Source organism: Mauremys reevesii, linkage group 2, assembly GCF_016161935.1.
Source record: "Mauremys reevesii isolate NIE-2019 linkage group 2, ASM1616193v1, whole genome shotgun sequence".
NCBI classification, from domain to species: Eukaryota; Metazoa; Chordata; order Testudines; family Geoemydidae; genus Mauremys; species Mauremys reevesii.
In genome coordinates this window covers 67,490,516-67,505,246 of record NC_052624.1, presented here as the reverse complement: position 1 = coordinate 67,505,246, position 14,731 = coordinate 67,490,516, and the positions used below count along the sequence as shown (strand labels likewise).

The following is a 14,731-nucleotide window of genomic DNA, read 5'->3' as shown; positions in this document are numbered from 1 at the left end:
TCATGCGCACACTACAGTTCTTTGAAGAAATATGTGGGGTACACTGCTAAGAGATCAACTAAAATATAGACTCATTTTCCCCAAAATATTATATTACTGTATTGTACATCACTTAGGGGGATATGTTTTATTCATTTCTTTTCTTGTGCTGAGGCCTTAACTACATATAAACTGTCCCATCTACTACCTGACTTCTAACCAAGGATCCTAAAAATTACCCATTTTTTTTGGTGGGATCCCATCTCTAATTACTCACTCAGATGAATTTCTGTTGAGATCAGGTATTCATTACCTGAATTAATTACTCAACAAAGGCTATGCTATAATCGTTAACAGGAACTAGGTAGCACTATATTGGTGAGGTAAAACATTAAAAGTGTTCTAATACCTTGTTTCTTTGATTATTGACCTAGTATTCTGATTCCATTATTACAGTTATTCTTTTTGGTTTTTAGTCATCTAAGTCAGATATTCCAGGGTGTTCTGGAAGTTTACAAGGACAGAAAGTAACATTTTGAGGTTATTTGCTAGTGTTAAGTTGCTTGATTGCTTTTGTATTATGTTCCTGTGTGCTTCTACAAATGACATGTATTATAGTGGCACTGGATATGCCAGAATATGCTTTATTTTAGCACTTCCATATTGCTAGGTATGGAGTGTGGTCATTGTTTACCAATGACGCTTTGTAAAACTATTTTATTTTCTGCAAAAAAAAAAAAATCTTCAAATTTTGTTTTTGTGGGATCTTCTGAGCTCTGGATTGGAGCAAACTCCAAAATTCAAAGCAAATTCAGCCCAAACAACCAAGTTTCACTTTGTTTGCACCAAAACCACATATTTTGCATGGTTTTTAGATCCAACCCAATATTGACCCCTGCCCACATTTGGGTCAAAATTAGGTGCACCGGTTCACTTAAGTTTTTTGAACCTTAGAAAAAGTGTGGCAGAACCTGGGCAGAGTTTTGAGTTAACGAAACGAAACCAGGACATTGCATGTGGTTTTGGGTTTCATAATGAAAGTTTGACATAGTTCAAGTCATCAATCAGTTCTAACCATTTTCTTAGACCTAAACTCTTCCCTGTTTCCAGCCCACAAGAATTATCAGTAGATTTTTGAGGAAGTGAATTATTAGTACTATAAGAGCTGAAAAAAGAATGATTGTTTTGTCCTGTTGATGAAGCAGGCTAATGCATAACAAATTTCTGCTGTCAGAACTCATCAGAGCAACCATCAAAAGTCTTGCTAATAGTACTTGAATGGTCCTTGTGTAGTGATAACTGCAATGGCAAGGACTGTTTTGCATTGTAATATGCAGCTTTGCTTGGACTGTGTGAAAATCTCATTCTTACTCAAAAGTGTTGGATTAAACTTCTGTGTTGCTTGGAAGCCTCTTTCTTTATTAGCTCAATGTTTACTTAAGATCAAGAAGGAAATTCAGTAGTTTGTCTGGAAAAACAACACTCAACTGTGTTATAAAATAGTTTGGAAATATCAATTTAACTCTGACTTTAGTAAATAAAAAGATCTGAGAATTTTTTTGTTTGGTGTTAGTCGCTTACATCTGTGATATTAAGCTCTTCTATAATATTCAGTACAATGTTTTCAGCATCCCAACAAGCTCCAAAAATGAATACAGGTGCCGCTTGAACATGTCCCTCAAATAACACTACTTATTAGCCAAGTCCTTTGACATAACTGTTTGCAATTCCAACCCTCCACCCCCATCCCTAGCCTACTAATTATCTAGTGTCTGGGAAAATCAGAGTTTTAACAGAGAGCACCCCTCAACATTAAGTATCTTTCCCACTGATGTATTTTGAAAATGCTACCTTAAACCAGAGCCTTTCAAACTGTGACCTGAAAGCTACTGGTGACCTGTGGAACACTTGCTTGCGAGGTAGAAGATCTGGCAGATCATATGATGCTGGCTTTCCTCTTTGCTTCCAGCTTCTAAATTGCATTAAAAGAATATATTAAATAATTTCTTATTACAAATTTCCATGAAAGCAATTACTGTAGTTGCCACAGGGAAGTTATAAGTGTGAATTGGTGGGAAGGTGGTCTGTACAATCATGAATGAGAGAAGAGATAATCTATGGGGCTGTCTTTTAAAATGTGGTCCACCCTTTGCAAACTCAATGCCATAGAAACATTCTTATATATATTAGTGTTTGTGAAAGTAGCTATACTGACTTAGGGAATTAACTCTGTTTGTCTATGCCACGGGTATAGATTGGGCAGCAGCAAGGTAAGCTTTCCCACACTGCTCCAACAAAGAGCCTCATCTCCTCCTAGTGGGACCACTTTTAAGGTGTTTAGTTTCCATGCCCATTCAGTCCAAGATTTCCCTACTTGAGACTGCTAACAAGACTGTCAATTAGTACTAATTGTTGCGATGGTTTTTGTGATGCTGACACCTATCCATTAACATTGCAACCAACTTGGATTTGCATTGGCAACCTAAAGGTGAAAGACTATATTATCATTATCAATCTCTTTAGCCATTCAATTCCCACACTTATCATCAAAAATGTATTACTTTTGTTGTACTTATACCATAATTTTCTCCCAGTAATTTGCCTCAGTGCGACTTGTGGCAGCTAGAGGCAAACCTAAATGACCAGCCAGGTCACATCAACTAAAGTATATGTTTTCCCCAATCATACAATTATCACAATCAAAACAGAAAAATACCTATATAATGCATATATGGAAAGGGATGTGGTGGTATGACTAAAAGTAGCCTGTTTTAGCCCTAAACTGTATTTGCATAATCTTATCCATTTTATCAAAATAACATTTCTTGATTGAAATATATTTCAGAAAACATTTGCAGGAATAAACACCAGCCTCCTTAGATATGTAGTCAATAGGGAGATGTCTGCCTGTATGTGATTTTTTCTACACTGTAAGCTAACTGAGACATCCAAATGTAAAATACAGCACTGTGGGACATCATGTAGATACCTGATATTTTCTAGGGGATTCTGAGTCCATAAACTAATGAGTGCATCATATGTAGGTTTTTCACCTCCAACAGATATGGTAAGGATAATTTACTTCAATTAATAAGCAATTAACTACAGTTGGATACAGACTGAAGTAAGTTAAATATTCATGTTATGCAACTTTCAGACCATCACATGTGAAAGAACACAGATAAAAATGAGACAGGACAGCAGCGTTTTGTGATATGCTTCTCAGTGAAATGAAACCCATAGCATTCTTACTTTTTGACAGACACGCTGCCCAGACTGGGACAGATTTTGATCAAAATGCAAGCTTAGTATACACTTTTCACTTCATTGAGAGAGATGTCACCAAATGCTGCAACTCTAACTCCAAAATGTTGCAATATGTATTGCCCTAGGGTAACCAGATGTCCCTATTTTTATAGGGACAGTCCTGATATTTGGGGCTTTTTCTTATATAGGCTCCTATTACTCCCCCACCCCATCCCAATTTTTCACACTTGCTATCTGGTCACCCTATATTGGCCACACATATGAAATGTAATTTCTGCTTGTGGCAGTCAGGTTAGGTAAACTGTTTGGACTGTAGTTTCAGACAATGATTGTTCATTTCTAATACGCAATTCAGGGTTACATCCAGTGGAGAAGTAACTAGAAAGTCAATACTGCATTAAACTGACAGACTTGGGCACATGTTAAATAACGATATAAATATGCACAGTCGTAGGTATGAGTTAAACACCATAGACTTGACTGTTTCCAACTCTGCACAGGGGCACAAGAGGCAGTGTGAAGGGAAGTGCAAGGACCTTCCCACCCCATGCTCCCTTTACCTCTGAGCAGCATTAAGTACAAGCTCCTGCAAGAGGAGAGCCACTGCTCCCTTCTAGTGACCATGGATGTTAGCTTCCTGAAAGCCAGGACTTAGTATTCTCTCTTACCACACTGAGCAGCAGAACTGGCCAGGCATGGAAGAGTGCGCACTTCACCTCTTGAAACAGAGGAGCTGCCATTCTGATGTAACACTCTGGGAACCAGCCAGAATTTCCCTACAGATGCCTGTTGCAGTGCAACCTCTCTGCACCACCTCTAACACAGGCCATTACTTGAGTCACACTAGCAGCCTCACAGTTGTCAGAAATGCAAATGTGGAAAATCCAACCACAGCCAGATCTGGACAAAAATCTGATGAAACTAAATGTGCAGTCTCTAGTGCCAGTTTTGTGATGCTTCCAGGTCATGTCCTGTTTGCTTTATACATCAACCATCCTACCAGCTTCATGATTTTGACCCACAATGTCCAGAGATATACCAACTTACTTTGAATGAGAGAAGATCAGAATAGAGTCCTTAGAAAGCACTGTGATAACACTCCACCCTAAAGGCATTCATTCTGTAACCCAGGTACTGACTGATCTATTGAGAGTCACCTTATCCCAGAGTTCAAAAACTGGATACAAACTTTTTGTGTCCATATACAGTTTTGGGAAGACACATTCTAATTCAAAATATTTATTTCTGATTACTATAATGAGGCAGCTTTAATAGAAGTATTTGGCTTCACTTGATATGCAACTAATTTGAAAAGTGCAGTTATCAGATACTTAAACTACTGACTGCATACATTCCAGGGTATTTATCTGTTTCTTTATCCATGTATCTCTTTTAATAAATAAAAATAACATCTTCCAGTGGGACATTATAATATTATAAAGTTGATATACTTGAGCATGTATTGGCATAATAGTCTACAATTACACATTTTTACAAAATGTTAGCATTTTTTGCCTTTCGCTACAAAAATCTGATATCGGTATCATAAACCAGTGAAATAAAATTTCAACTGAGTTTGCTATTATTGATGAGAAGCATAATTATTCATATATGCAAATATAGGAATAATTGTCTCAATTTTTGCTTTCCATTCTAAGCAAATTTTTACACTAGTCAATGTTCAGAGCCTGCAATGAGTGTGTTAACAGGGGTAGGTGATATACAATAATGAAGTTTATTGTGGTACGGACTTTAAAGGGTATATGTACATATATGCAATTTCACAGCAATTATTTTTCATAACCATTTATCAAGCCCAAGATGTATGCATATGCATGATCATATAATTAACAAAGTATTTGTCAGTGTTTGGTTAGTGTCAATAACAATATCATTTAGCCCTCTGTGCTCAAATATTATCAGATTTTTATCTCCCCAATCTTTTAGTTTACTCTTGATGCTTTAAGATTAATCATTTTCTGTTTTTTTTAATTTGTGCATTTTAAGTTCTTTCACATATGTATTGTAATACTTAGGCAAATGCATTTTTTAAAACACAGATTTTGTCTTAATTTTTTTTTTAAATCTTATCTGGTGATCAATTTACAAGGTGTTTATAGCCATAATCCTTGTTCCAAGGATTTTTAATAGCTATTAATTAAACTGCACCTCTCTTTCCCTAAGTTCTGCATTTTCCTTATTCTTGATCATATTGCAAGCAACAGATACATGTGCTGTCACTTTAAGTTCTCATTTTTCAGCATCTTCCTCTTTTCTTTAGTGTACTTCAGTGGTCAGTCTTTTTTTCATCTTTTAAACTTTAGTGCTACAAAGGGTATTCTGAAAAGGTAAGAACTGATCCAGTGTAGACGTTCTCCACTATTTCCACAAAGTTTAGGTTCAACTATTTAAATCAGATTTTTCAAGTGTTAGAATGTTTGGGGTAAAGATTCCATCTTTCAATGACTAAAGAAAATTCAAACCATCTGGTGGAAAAAGATCAGTTTCTAAATAAACAACCTGCAAGATAGTTATCTCTTGATCATCTGTTATAGAAAATGTAGATGACACCTTCTCTTTTTTCTTTTGTAAAGAATGATTCTTGTTTTCCTTTTTGTCCAGTATGCACTCTTTCAGTAATAATTTTAATAACCTTATGAAACACAATATGTACAACTTTGTGTTTCACAAGTATTCCACTTTCACATCTTTGAATATTATATATTCATTTTCAAGCATTGCATGTCTTTGCTTCTGTGATTATAATCTATTTTGTGCATTGCTGAATATGATAAATATTTTATGTATTTCACCCTATTATCATTTTCTTTTCCTGTGTGCCCTGTATGTTGCTTGTGCTTATTTCAGTAGATGTCAGCTTGTGTTTCTTTGCCTACTTTTGATGCTCTGCTTGTTATAGTAATGTATATGTGGTGATACAAATCAATAAATGCTGTGAAGAGTAAAGGTATTTTCTTTGTTCAGAAATTATATTGTTGTAGTTTGCATTTTGTATGTTATGATTAATATTAGCTCCCTGTTGCCTACTTTAAAAAATAACTCTTCTAAGTTTATTACCGTTTCTCTGCCTCTCTTAATACATTTTTTTTCAAGTTGTTACCCTGAAGTACTGTTTCTCCAATTGGGTACATATTTTCATGCATCAATTAAAACTTTCTTCTGCTTCTAATATAGCTTTTCTTTCATATACAGTATGTCTAAACTTGTGCACTTTATCAATAAATGAGTTTAATTTTCCTGTTCTCTCATAGCTTGTGCAAACTTGTTGCTTTCAAGTCTATCTAGTTAGTATGGTCTTTCCCCCAGTGCATCATGGGAAAATATCTATTTATCTTTACATATACCCATTTATTTTGTGAATACTTTACCAGTTTCACTAGTTTGTTATTCTTTGCATTTCACTGGGTGGGCTTTGGACCTTATTTTATAAACTGTAGATTTCTATGACTGTATTGCATTGCTTTTTGATCAGGGTTATACTATTTCCAGTATATTGTGATTTTATAATATCTGATATGGGGTTGTTTAATTATGTCTGTTTCTTATTTTGTTACACGTATGTCCATCACCATCATCCTTGCTGTAAAACTTTACAGTAGATCATCATGCAAGTGACTATGGTTCCATGTACAACTTGAATAGGTACTCTATTTAGTCCCACCTCCTGCCTCTGTATTGTGGTCTTTTAAAGTGTGCTTGTCCATCTCTTTCATCTGGCATAATACAAAAGAGAGAATCTTTCTTTCCATTTGCATTGTTAGATCTCTTGGTTAGGGGAGTTCTGTTTCTTCTGTGGTATGCTTCCAACTGCAACTACTTCTTGGAGGAGCATATTTCTTGTTCACTTTTCCAGGGGTTGGGAAAACCTTGAGTAAAGTGAAGCAATATTACAAGTCAGAGTCACAGCATTCCCATTTCCTCTCCTGGTAACTTGAGTGCACCCATAACTATATAGCCAGTAACTTTATTATTTACAATTTGTTCCATGGCTCGTGTTAGGAACAAAAGCTCTTTCAATCGAGGTAGCGAGGAAATAGGTGGGGTTTTTTTTTCTGACTCTAAGGGTTCACCTACTCTGGACTCCGTGTTGTCCATCCTGATTTGTAATCTGCCTGCTCCTTGTGTGCACCATGCACCTGCTTTCCAGGCTGCAGCTCTCCACGCTGCCTCTTTACCGCCCCTTGGTCTGCTCATCGCTCCAGCCCCTACGCACTTTGCTTTGCGAAAGCCTCTGCTCACTGGCGGGTGCCCCTGTGGCTGTCAGGCTTGGCAGCCGGAGCAGCGTCACCTGCAATACCCCGTCCCCTGTCCCTGTGGTTCCAGTGCAATCCCCTCGGGTCCCATCCCTCGCCGTGTGTTGGCTACTTGGCACCAGGGCAGCAGAGGGGGAGGGGGTGTTGATTATTACGCACATCTTGGCAGGTTGCCTGGATAGTGTTCGGCCCCCCGCGCCGCGCCTTGTCCTGCCTGCAGCGTCAGGAAGGGGGCTCGGAGGCAGGCGCGCCCGCTCCGCTCTGCCTGCGCCGCGCGCGGCCCCCTCTTATTCTGGCTATTGTGTGTAATCAATGCAGAGCCGCCTCACCCTAATCAAGCTGATTACAAATTCCTGCGCGCCCTGGGCCGGAAATCGCACCCCTTTCCCTCCCCCCTCCCGCATCCTCCCCTCCCCAACCCTCTCCCCCACTCACCTCTTTGGGTCTCTGGTTTCCAACCCCCCTCCATCCCGCTTCTCGCTCCGGTTCCCATTTCCACCCCTGCTCGCTGCCCTCCTCCGCTCACCCCCTCCTCTCCTCCTCCTCCACCGCCGCCGCCTCCTCCTCCTCTGCCACTTTCTCTCTCTCTCTCTCCCAGGACGCGTCGGATGATCCGGGGCCGCCGGGGAAGGGCTCCGGGCAGCAGCAGGGAGGCTGCGTCCCTCCTAGTCTCGGGCTGCAAAAAGCCGGCTGGCCTCGGTTGTTGTATTAAAATGAGAAGGAGGAAGAAGAAGCCGCCGCCGCCGCGGCGGCAGCAGCAGCAGAAAGCGCTGGAGGAGAGGAGGCTCTGAGCAGGGGACGGCGGCGGCAGCAGCAGGAGGAGGAGGAGGAGTGATGAGTCAACTAATAATTTAATGGGGACAGAAACACAGAGGGGGTGGGAGGGGGGGAGAGCAGAGCGAAGCAGCTCCGTCCGGGGAGACAGACACACACACACACAAACATATCCATGTAACATCCAGCCACAGCCACCAAACCGGCCTAAATAAATAGCCAGCCAGCCAGGGGGAAACAAGCATCAAAGCCAGGAATTTTTTTTATTCTTTGCAACCTTTTGTTTTTCCAATTTTTCCTTTGCCATTTGCAGTAACTCTCCGTGGAGTTGTCTGGGTGTTTTTTTTTATCATTCTTTCATTTTTTATTTTGAAATAATCATACACACCTCTTGGACTCGGTGGGAGTGAAATCTCTCTACTTTTGGTGGTGGTGGTGGTGTCTTGTTGTGAGTGCGTTTCCTTCCTCCTCCCCTCTCTCTCTCTCTCTCTCACAACAGCCCTGGGTAAATGAGAAGAGACAGATCCTCTCTATTTTGTTGTGTGTTTTCTTTTAACGGACCGGGAAGGCGAAATTAAAAGTGGCATTTTGATGCCGTTTCTTGCTGTTTTCTCTACACTACCCCCTACCCCCACTACAGATTCATGCAGAAAGTTTGGGGGCTATTAGTGGTTTTGGGGGAGAGGAGCAGATTGATTTTTGTATGCGCGCTGTTCTTCTGTATCCTTGTTGGAGAATAATAGTGTAAGTGACAGCCTAGAAGTAGACTTTCTACTCTTCACCCTGGATAGAAAAGCTTCCTCTCCCCGCTCCCGCCCCCCACTTGCTCTTGTCCGCATTGATATTATTTTTGAAAGAATAGCTAGACTAAAGTCACCCCCTCTATTTAAATCTACTACTTTCATTTTTAAAATTTATTTTTAGCATTACACTTATCTGTTCAATTTTGAGCTTCACTTCCTCCTTCCCTTTCCAAACCTTGAAAACTGCTTTCCTAAAAGAGATTTAATATTTTTGTCCATTGCCGTTTTGCTCATGGCTACTCTGTTTCTCGCCATTTATTTTTGCCCCTCCCCTGCATAGAGGAAAATAACAAAAAGGAAAAAAAAAAGAAAATAATAGAATTTCGGGAGACGTAGCATTCAGGGCTGCTGGCTTTTTTTTTTTTTTTGGGAGGGGGTGTATGGTGTGGGGGTTTTTTTTGTTTTTTTTAAAGGACCTAGCCAACATCAGTCTTGAACCTCTTCCTCTTCAAGAGCTCTGGCTGCAAAGGAAACCTCCTTTGTTTTTGTTATTTATATGCTGTCAAGTTTTGAAGTGGTGAGTTTCGGGTCGGTTTTGCTAATTTCACTCAGAAAACTGCAGTGTTTCTGTTTCTAGATAGTACTTTGCTTCTTTGTCTCTTTAAAAGGTCACAGTGAAAGCTTGGCCTGGATTGTGACAGCCATATGGAATGGATAAGAGCAGAGCCTGCTTTAAATGTGATTATGGGGTTTTATTGGGGAGAGAAAAAGGGGAGGGGGCTAATTCATGAGAAGTTAAAGAAATAAAATAATACAGATTCCCCTTATTTCAGGAATAGGGACTATTACAATGAATTCATTCAGAAATTAGTTGGTGTGTGTGTGATCTTTTTGAAACTGTATGTTGAAATTGTGACCTTATATAATGTCTAGGATGAAAACTGGTAGCTAGTGTAAAGGAGGTCTCAATATGAAACCTGAATAAACTCTCTGCCTGCCATCTGTAGAGATAATAGTTATTCCATAGTGCTGTCATTCTGAGCAGGCCATGCTGATTGTTGCTCATCGCTATTCCAAACTGAGGTTTCAGTGAACTTTAGCCTTGGGCATGGAGTTGAAATGAGTAAATTAGGTGTTTTATGTGCATGTAATTTTGCTTTGTAATGTAAAGCTTTTTACAAGATGACTAAGTGGTTAAAGGATGCCTATGGGTGGGTATTCTAAGGCCAAATTAGAATGACCTAGGTGTTTTGGTAGCAGTCAATACACTAACTAAATTCTGATTCATCATTTTTATTCATTGTATATGATATACTATTCTGTTCATGATGACTGGATACTTTTTGTAGCAAGAAACTTGGAGTTGTAGTGTACTTTTTAAGTTGCCAGAAGTGACATGGATTTTCTTGAGTAAGGCTTTTTATTTATTTTTTTTAAGTGAATCCTCTTATTCTCAAGAAAGCCTAGTTTCAGAATAGTTTTATAATAAAGCAGCATTGTAAGGATACATTGGTAGATGTCAATGATTTGAGTCTGCTGTCTTTGGTTAGACTGTAGTTAATGTAATGATAGAGTAATCTTGATTTAAAAAAAATGGTTAAAATAGGCACATTTATTGTTTAATGAGACTCATAACCAAAAACAGATGGGACCATGATCAATGGTAAACCTTCAGTTCTCAGCATGTCATTCTACAGCTTAAGGATAAATAACCATTATTTTCTAAACTTTACAGTTATTCAGTCGGCATTCTTAAGGTTGCTAGTAAACATCCAGATTAACACAATTCTTTTCTTGGCTATGTAGGACAAAGCAGCCTGTGTTCAAACGGGATAGAATTGTTTACAGAATTATCATTGGAATATATGGTGTCTCCCAATAAATCCAGACCTAAATAGCTTTGCAATGAAAAATGTACAAAATGTGTTGAATTACTAGGCAACTGAAAGAAAGTAGCAATTATTAGATTCATGCAAGTCTTTCTAAATATGATTCCCCTAGTATTAGTGTTTGTACTCAGTAATGTAAATACTAGTTTATAAAATGAATGTCTAGTCACCTGTTCTTTGTGATTATATTCTATATATAATGTAATTGACAGTGTGACCATACCTTTCTCAATCAGAAAAAGGTAGAAGACCCTAATATAACTAGGATAGTAATCCAGAATAAAATCACTACCAGATAAGTATCTATTTTCAGTAACTGACTTTTTTTATAGTTGATAAAATAGGTTTCGGGGTGTGTGTGTGTGTGTGTGTGTGTGTGTGTATCTATATAACTAAAATCACAAACTTACTCAGTGTTTTAGTCTAGGGATTTGAATGATCCAGTCATTTAGCTGGAATGTGTTTGTTTTAAGAAACAAGTTTTTTAGAAAGGAAATACAACATGCTAAAATATCCATTTTCTTAATTTGATATTGTTGAAATTACTTCCATTTTTTTGACTTCAGGTACCTGTGTTGGAGGGTTTCTGAAGTTCCACAGGAATTGTGGTTTTTCAGCATGAGACCCTTGTGATATTTGAGAGATGTTTCCACCTTCTTTCAGTTTGTTTTGACTTTTAAAAGATCTCATATTTGACCTAACATTTAAAACTGGATTACATCTTAAAATATTTGTCTACATATTTTAAGTTTTCAAAAGTTGATAATTCGTAATGTAAAACAGCTTGGAAGAATGCAAAAACAAACAAAACCCCACCTGATCAAAAATTACAAGGCAATTGAAGTTGTTCATATTTCTAGGAAAAAGATGTAAATGCACAATATTTCATGTTGCTAATAAATCTGTTGCATGGTTACCTAAAGTTTCAGTCTTCTCTTTTGTTGTACTTGCATTTACTTACTAGCAGAGAGAAAGCACTTTTATAGTGTTGGTTTCATTTTTTTTTAAAAAATTTTTTTAATAAAAGCATTCATGATTTACAGCAAACACTTGTGAGATTTGTAGCAATGGATAGATTGGAGTATGTAATTTAGTAATCCCCTTCACCTATTTAATTCTCATTCTTAAGAATTCAAGATAGAATATGACTTCCTAGGCTGCACATAGTTGTTTTAGTGTTCTGTAGGTGGCATTAAATATTTTTTCACCAAATCTTTCAATCTTTGGAGAATGGGAACATTTTTCTGAGGATAAATATATTATCTTATTTTAAAATATTCATTTACTTCTTAATTGCGAGCTTACAATACATATGTATCTCTGTACATGTGTTAACTGTCTACATACACATACGCACACGTGTACAACATATATATATTTTTTAAATCATGGCAGGTGATCTTTAGAGGCGGGACTGAGTATGGATCATTTGAACGAGGCAACTCAGGGGAAAGAACATTCAGAAATGTCTAACAATGTAAGCGATCCGAAGGGTCCACCAGCCAAAATTGCGCGCTTGGAACAGAATGGGAGCCCATTAGGAAGAGGAAGACTTGGAAGTACAGGAACTAAAATGCAAGGAGTGCCTTTAAAACACTCTGGACACCTGATGAAAACAAATATTAGAAAAGGTAACACTTTTAATCTGCATTGGAGAAATATTAATTATATTAATATATGCATTGCCATTTAGGTGGGGAAACATACTTTTCACAGACTTCATTTATATTTCAGTACTGAATTCTAAAAAAAAAAAATTATTCCAGTTCTGATGTAAATCACATTTGGGAAATATAAGCTTCATGTTTGGGTGGAGCATCCTGCTTTCCAGGGTGGAGTCTTATTTTTGTTAAGGTAAAGAGTGTCTTAAGTTTAGTTGTCCTCATTAGACCAGATTCTTCCACTGAAAGACAGTTAATGTAATAAACTCACTCTCTGGTGAGTTTGTTTTGCTAAGCAGCACTGAAATATATATAAAAAGATGCACAGAATCCTAAAAGCCTAATTCTTGCCTTTGCTCTTAGTGATAGTCCAAGCTTGGAAAAGTCAACAGTATTTCATTAACAGTTGCAAGTTCTTTAAAGAAGAGAGTTTAAATCTTTAGGTAACACACTGGAAAAGTCATTTATGATGTCAATCTTTACAGTTTATTTTCTTAAGTACAATTCATTATTGAACAATGAACATCTTGGGCATCATATTTTTCAGTGGTTGGTTTGCTGTAATTAGACATTCTCACAAGGAAAAGTCACATTTAGACTCATTGATTGGTGTGTGTGTGGCTTTTGTTTGTATTAAAATACTTTAGAATTCACCATAATATATTAATCTTGTATATCAAAATATGTCATTTTGACTGTATACTACAGACTTGCTAATTTAAATCAAAACATGCTGTATGTTTTTGGCATTTGTTTTAAAATGACTTCTACTTTTTCTCAGTATAATTGCTATATGTTTATAATTCAGATTTTTCTTGCATTTGCTAAGCAAAGTGTAAAATGCAGCCAAGACCATTAAACACGTAAAGTTAGAAGGCAGTGGGATTTCATTGTGTCTGATTCATAACATTTATCATACAATCATTTATTTTTTCCTCGGTTTGGCGAAAACAAAGAATATATTGATCCTGAAATGAACAGACACAGCAGTCCGTATTGTTAGATCTTTATCTATTAAAAATGGAAAAACAGCACTTCAGCAAATTCTTTGGCCTCTGCTCATGATTACCCTATTTATTGATTGTTTGCCAAGAATGTATGCATCTTAAGAAAGCCAGGGTAAGAGCATTAAAAATATAATTTATTATGGCTTTTCAAACAGAGTGCATTAATATTGTACTGTGAAGCACTGGGGCTATATAAAAAGGACTTTCTGACGCCTGCAAACATATAAGTTCCATAAATTCCTAAATAGGAGATTTCAGCTGTCTCTGGTATTATGTGATATTTGCACAGCAAACTTTAATGCCAGGACAGTTTTTTAGACAAGGATTCTACAGATTTCACTGCTCCTTATGGCAGACGTGCTGTTTACACAGGCTCATAAACCTTCAGCAAAAGCTCTAACTGCCTTCAGGTTTAAATCATGTTGTATTTTTAGCACCGAACACTGACCAGTGCTCTCCCCTTTAATACTAGAAGGTTAGGAAGTTGCTGCACTTGAATTTCTTGCCAAATACTAGCAAGAGTGATCAGCCAGCTAAGATTTTGCTCTTCTGCATAATGTTTTTCACATTAGCAGGAGGACACAAGTGACAGTTGCTAGAAGGTTTAGCAACTTGATTTGTAGTCAGATGGTACCTGTGTGTCACTACCAGGATACACCTTTGATATCTACAACTTGCATCAAAATCTGGTCAAGAGGTCCTACTATTTTGTTTCAAGTAGTATGTTTTTAGGAGTCCTGTAACTTATGGGACATTTGTACATAAAATGAAATATCTGTGTGTCTGTGTTGTAATAGTCTAATTTTTGTAGCCTACCAGAGGCAGGGGAAGAGGAGAAATTAAGAAACCAAATGCAGTATTTCACTCCCTGCCTTTGTAATTTTTGAAATAGAGTTATGTTTTTCACATGAAAATAAAGCTTGATGTAGATTTTGCCTTCAGATATTTAACAGTGAAACTTTCTGTCAGGTCAAACTTGAACTCAGAGAGCTGGGAAAAACCCACTCCCAAGTGAAGTTTGTGTGGGGTGTTTTTGTTTTTGGAAATCTAACCATAGCTCAATTAAATCTAGTGAAGAAATTGCCAGTTTGCATATGCTGTTTTTGCTCTGGTCTTCCTGTCTTGTCTTATTTGTGA

The 14,731-nt window shown here is 37.6% G+C and overlaps 1 protein-coding gene and 1 long non-coding RNA gene across 20 annotated transcripts in view; one reads left to right on the top strand and one right to left on the bottom strand.

The window, feature by feature from the left end:
- The window catches only part of LOC120399213, a 39,397-nt gene extending 31,355 nt beyond the window's left edge, over nucleotides 1-8,042 (bottom strand). For 2 of the 5 annotated variants that reach the window (XR_005595031.1, XR_005595030.1), the window contains exons 1-3: nucleotides 7,342-7,670; nucleotides 6,929-7,133; nucleotides 1,831-1,951 (exon numbers count right to left, since the gene is read on the bottom strand). This is a non-coding gene — a long non-coding RNA (uncharacterized LOC120399213). The other 3 variants (XR_005595033.1, XR_005595034.1, XR_005595032.1) reach the window with 3 other exon arrangements.
- SATB1 (SATB homeobox 1) overlaps nucleotides 1-14,731 on the top strand; it is a 104,369-nt gene that overhangs the window by 10,931 nt on the left and 78,707 nt on the right. For 4 of the 15 annotated variants that reach the window (XM_039527258.1, XM_039527257.1, XM_039527256.1 and 1 more), the window contains exons 1-2: nucleotides 7,952-9,614; nucleotides 12,322-12,557. The exons of 1 other annotated variant lie outside the window; for it this stretch is intronic. In XM_039527258.1, the coding sequence (XP_039383192.1) occupies nucleotides 12,347-12,557 (211 nt within the window). In that variant the 5' untranslated portion in view covers nucleotides 7,952-9,614; nucleotides 12,322-12,346. 10 more of the 15 variants (XM_039527253.1, XM_039527252.1, XM_039527246.1 and 7 more) reach the window with 7 other exon arrangements.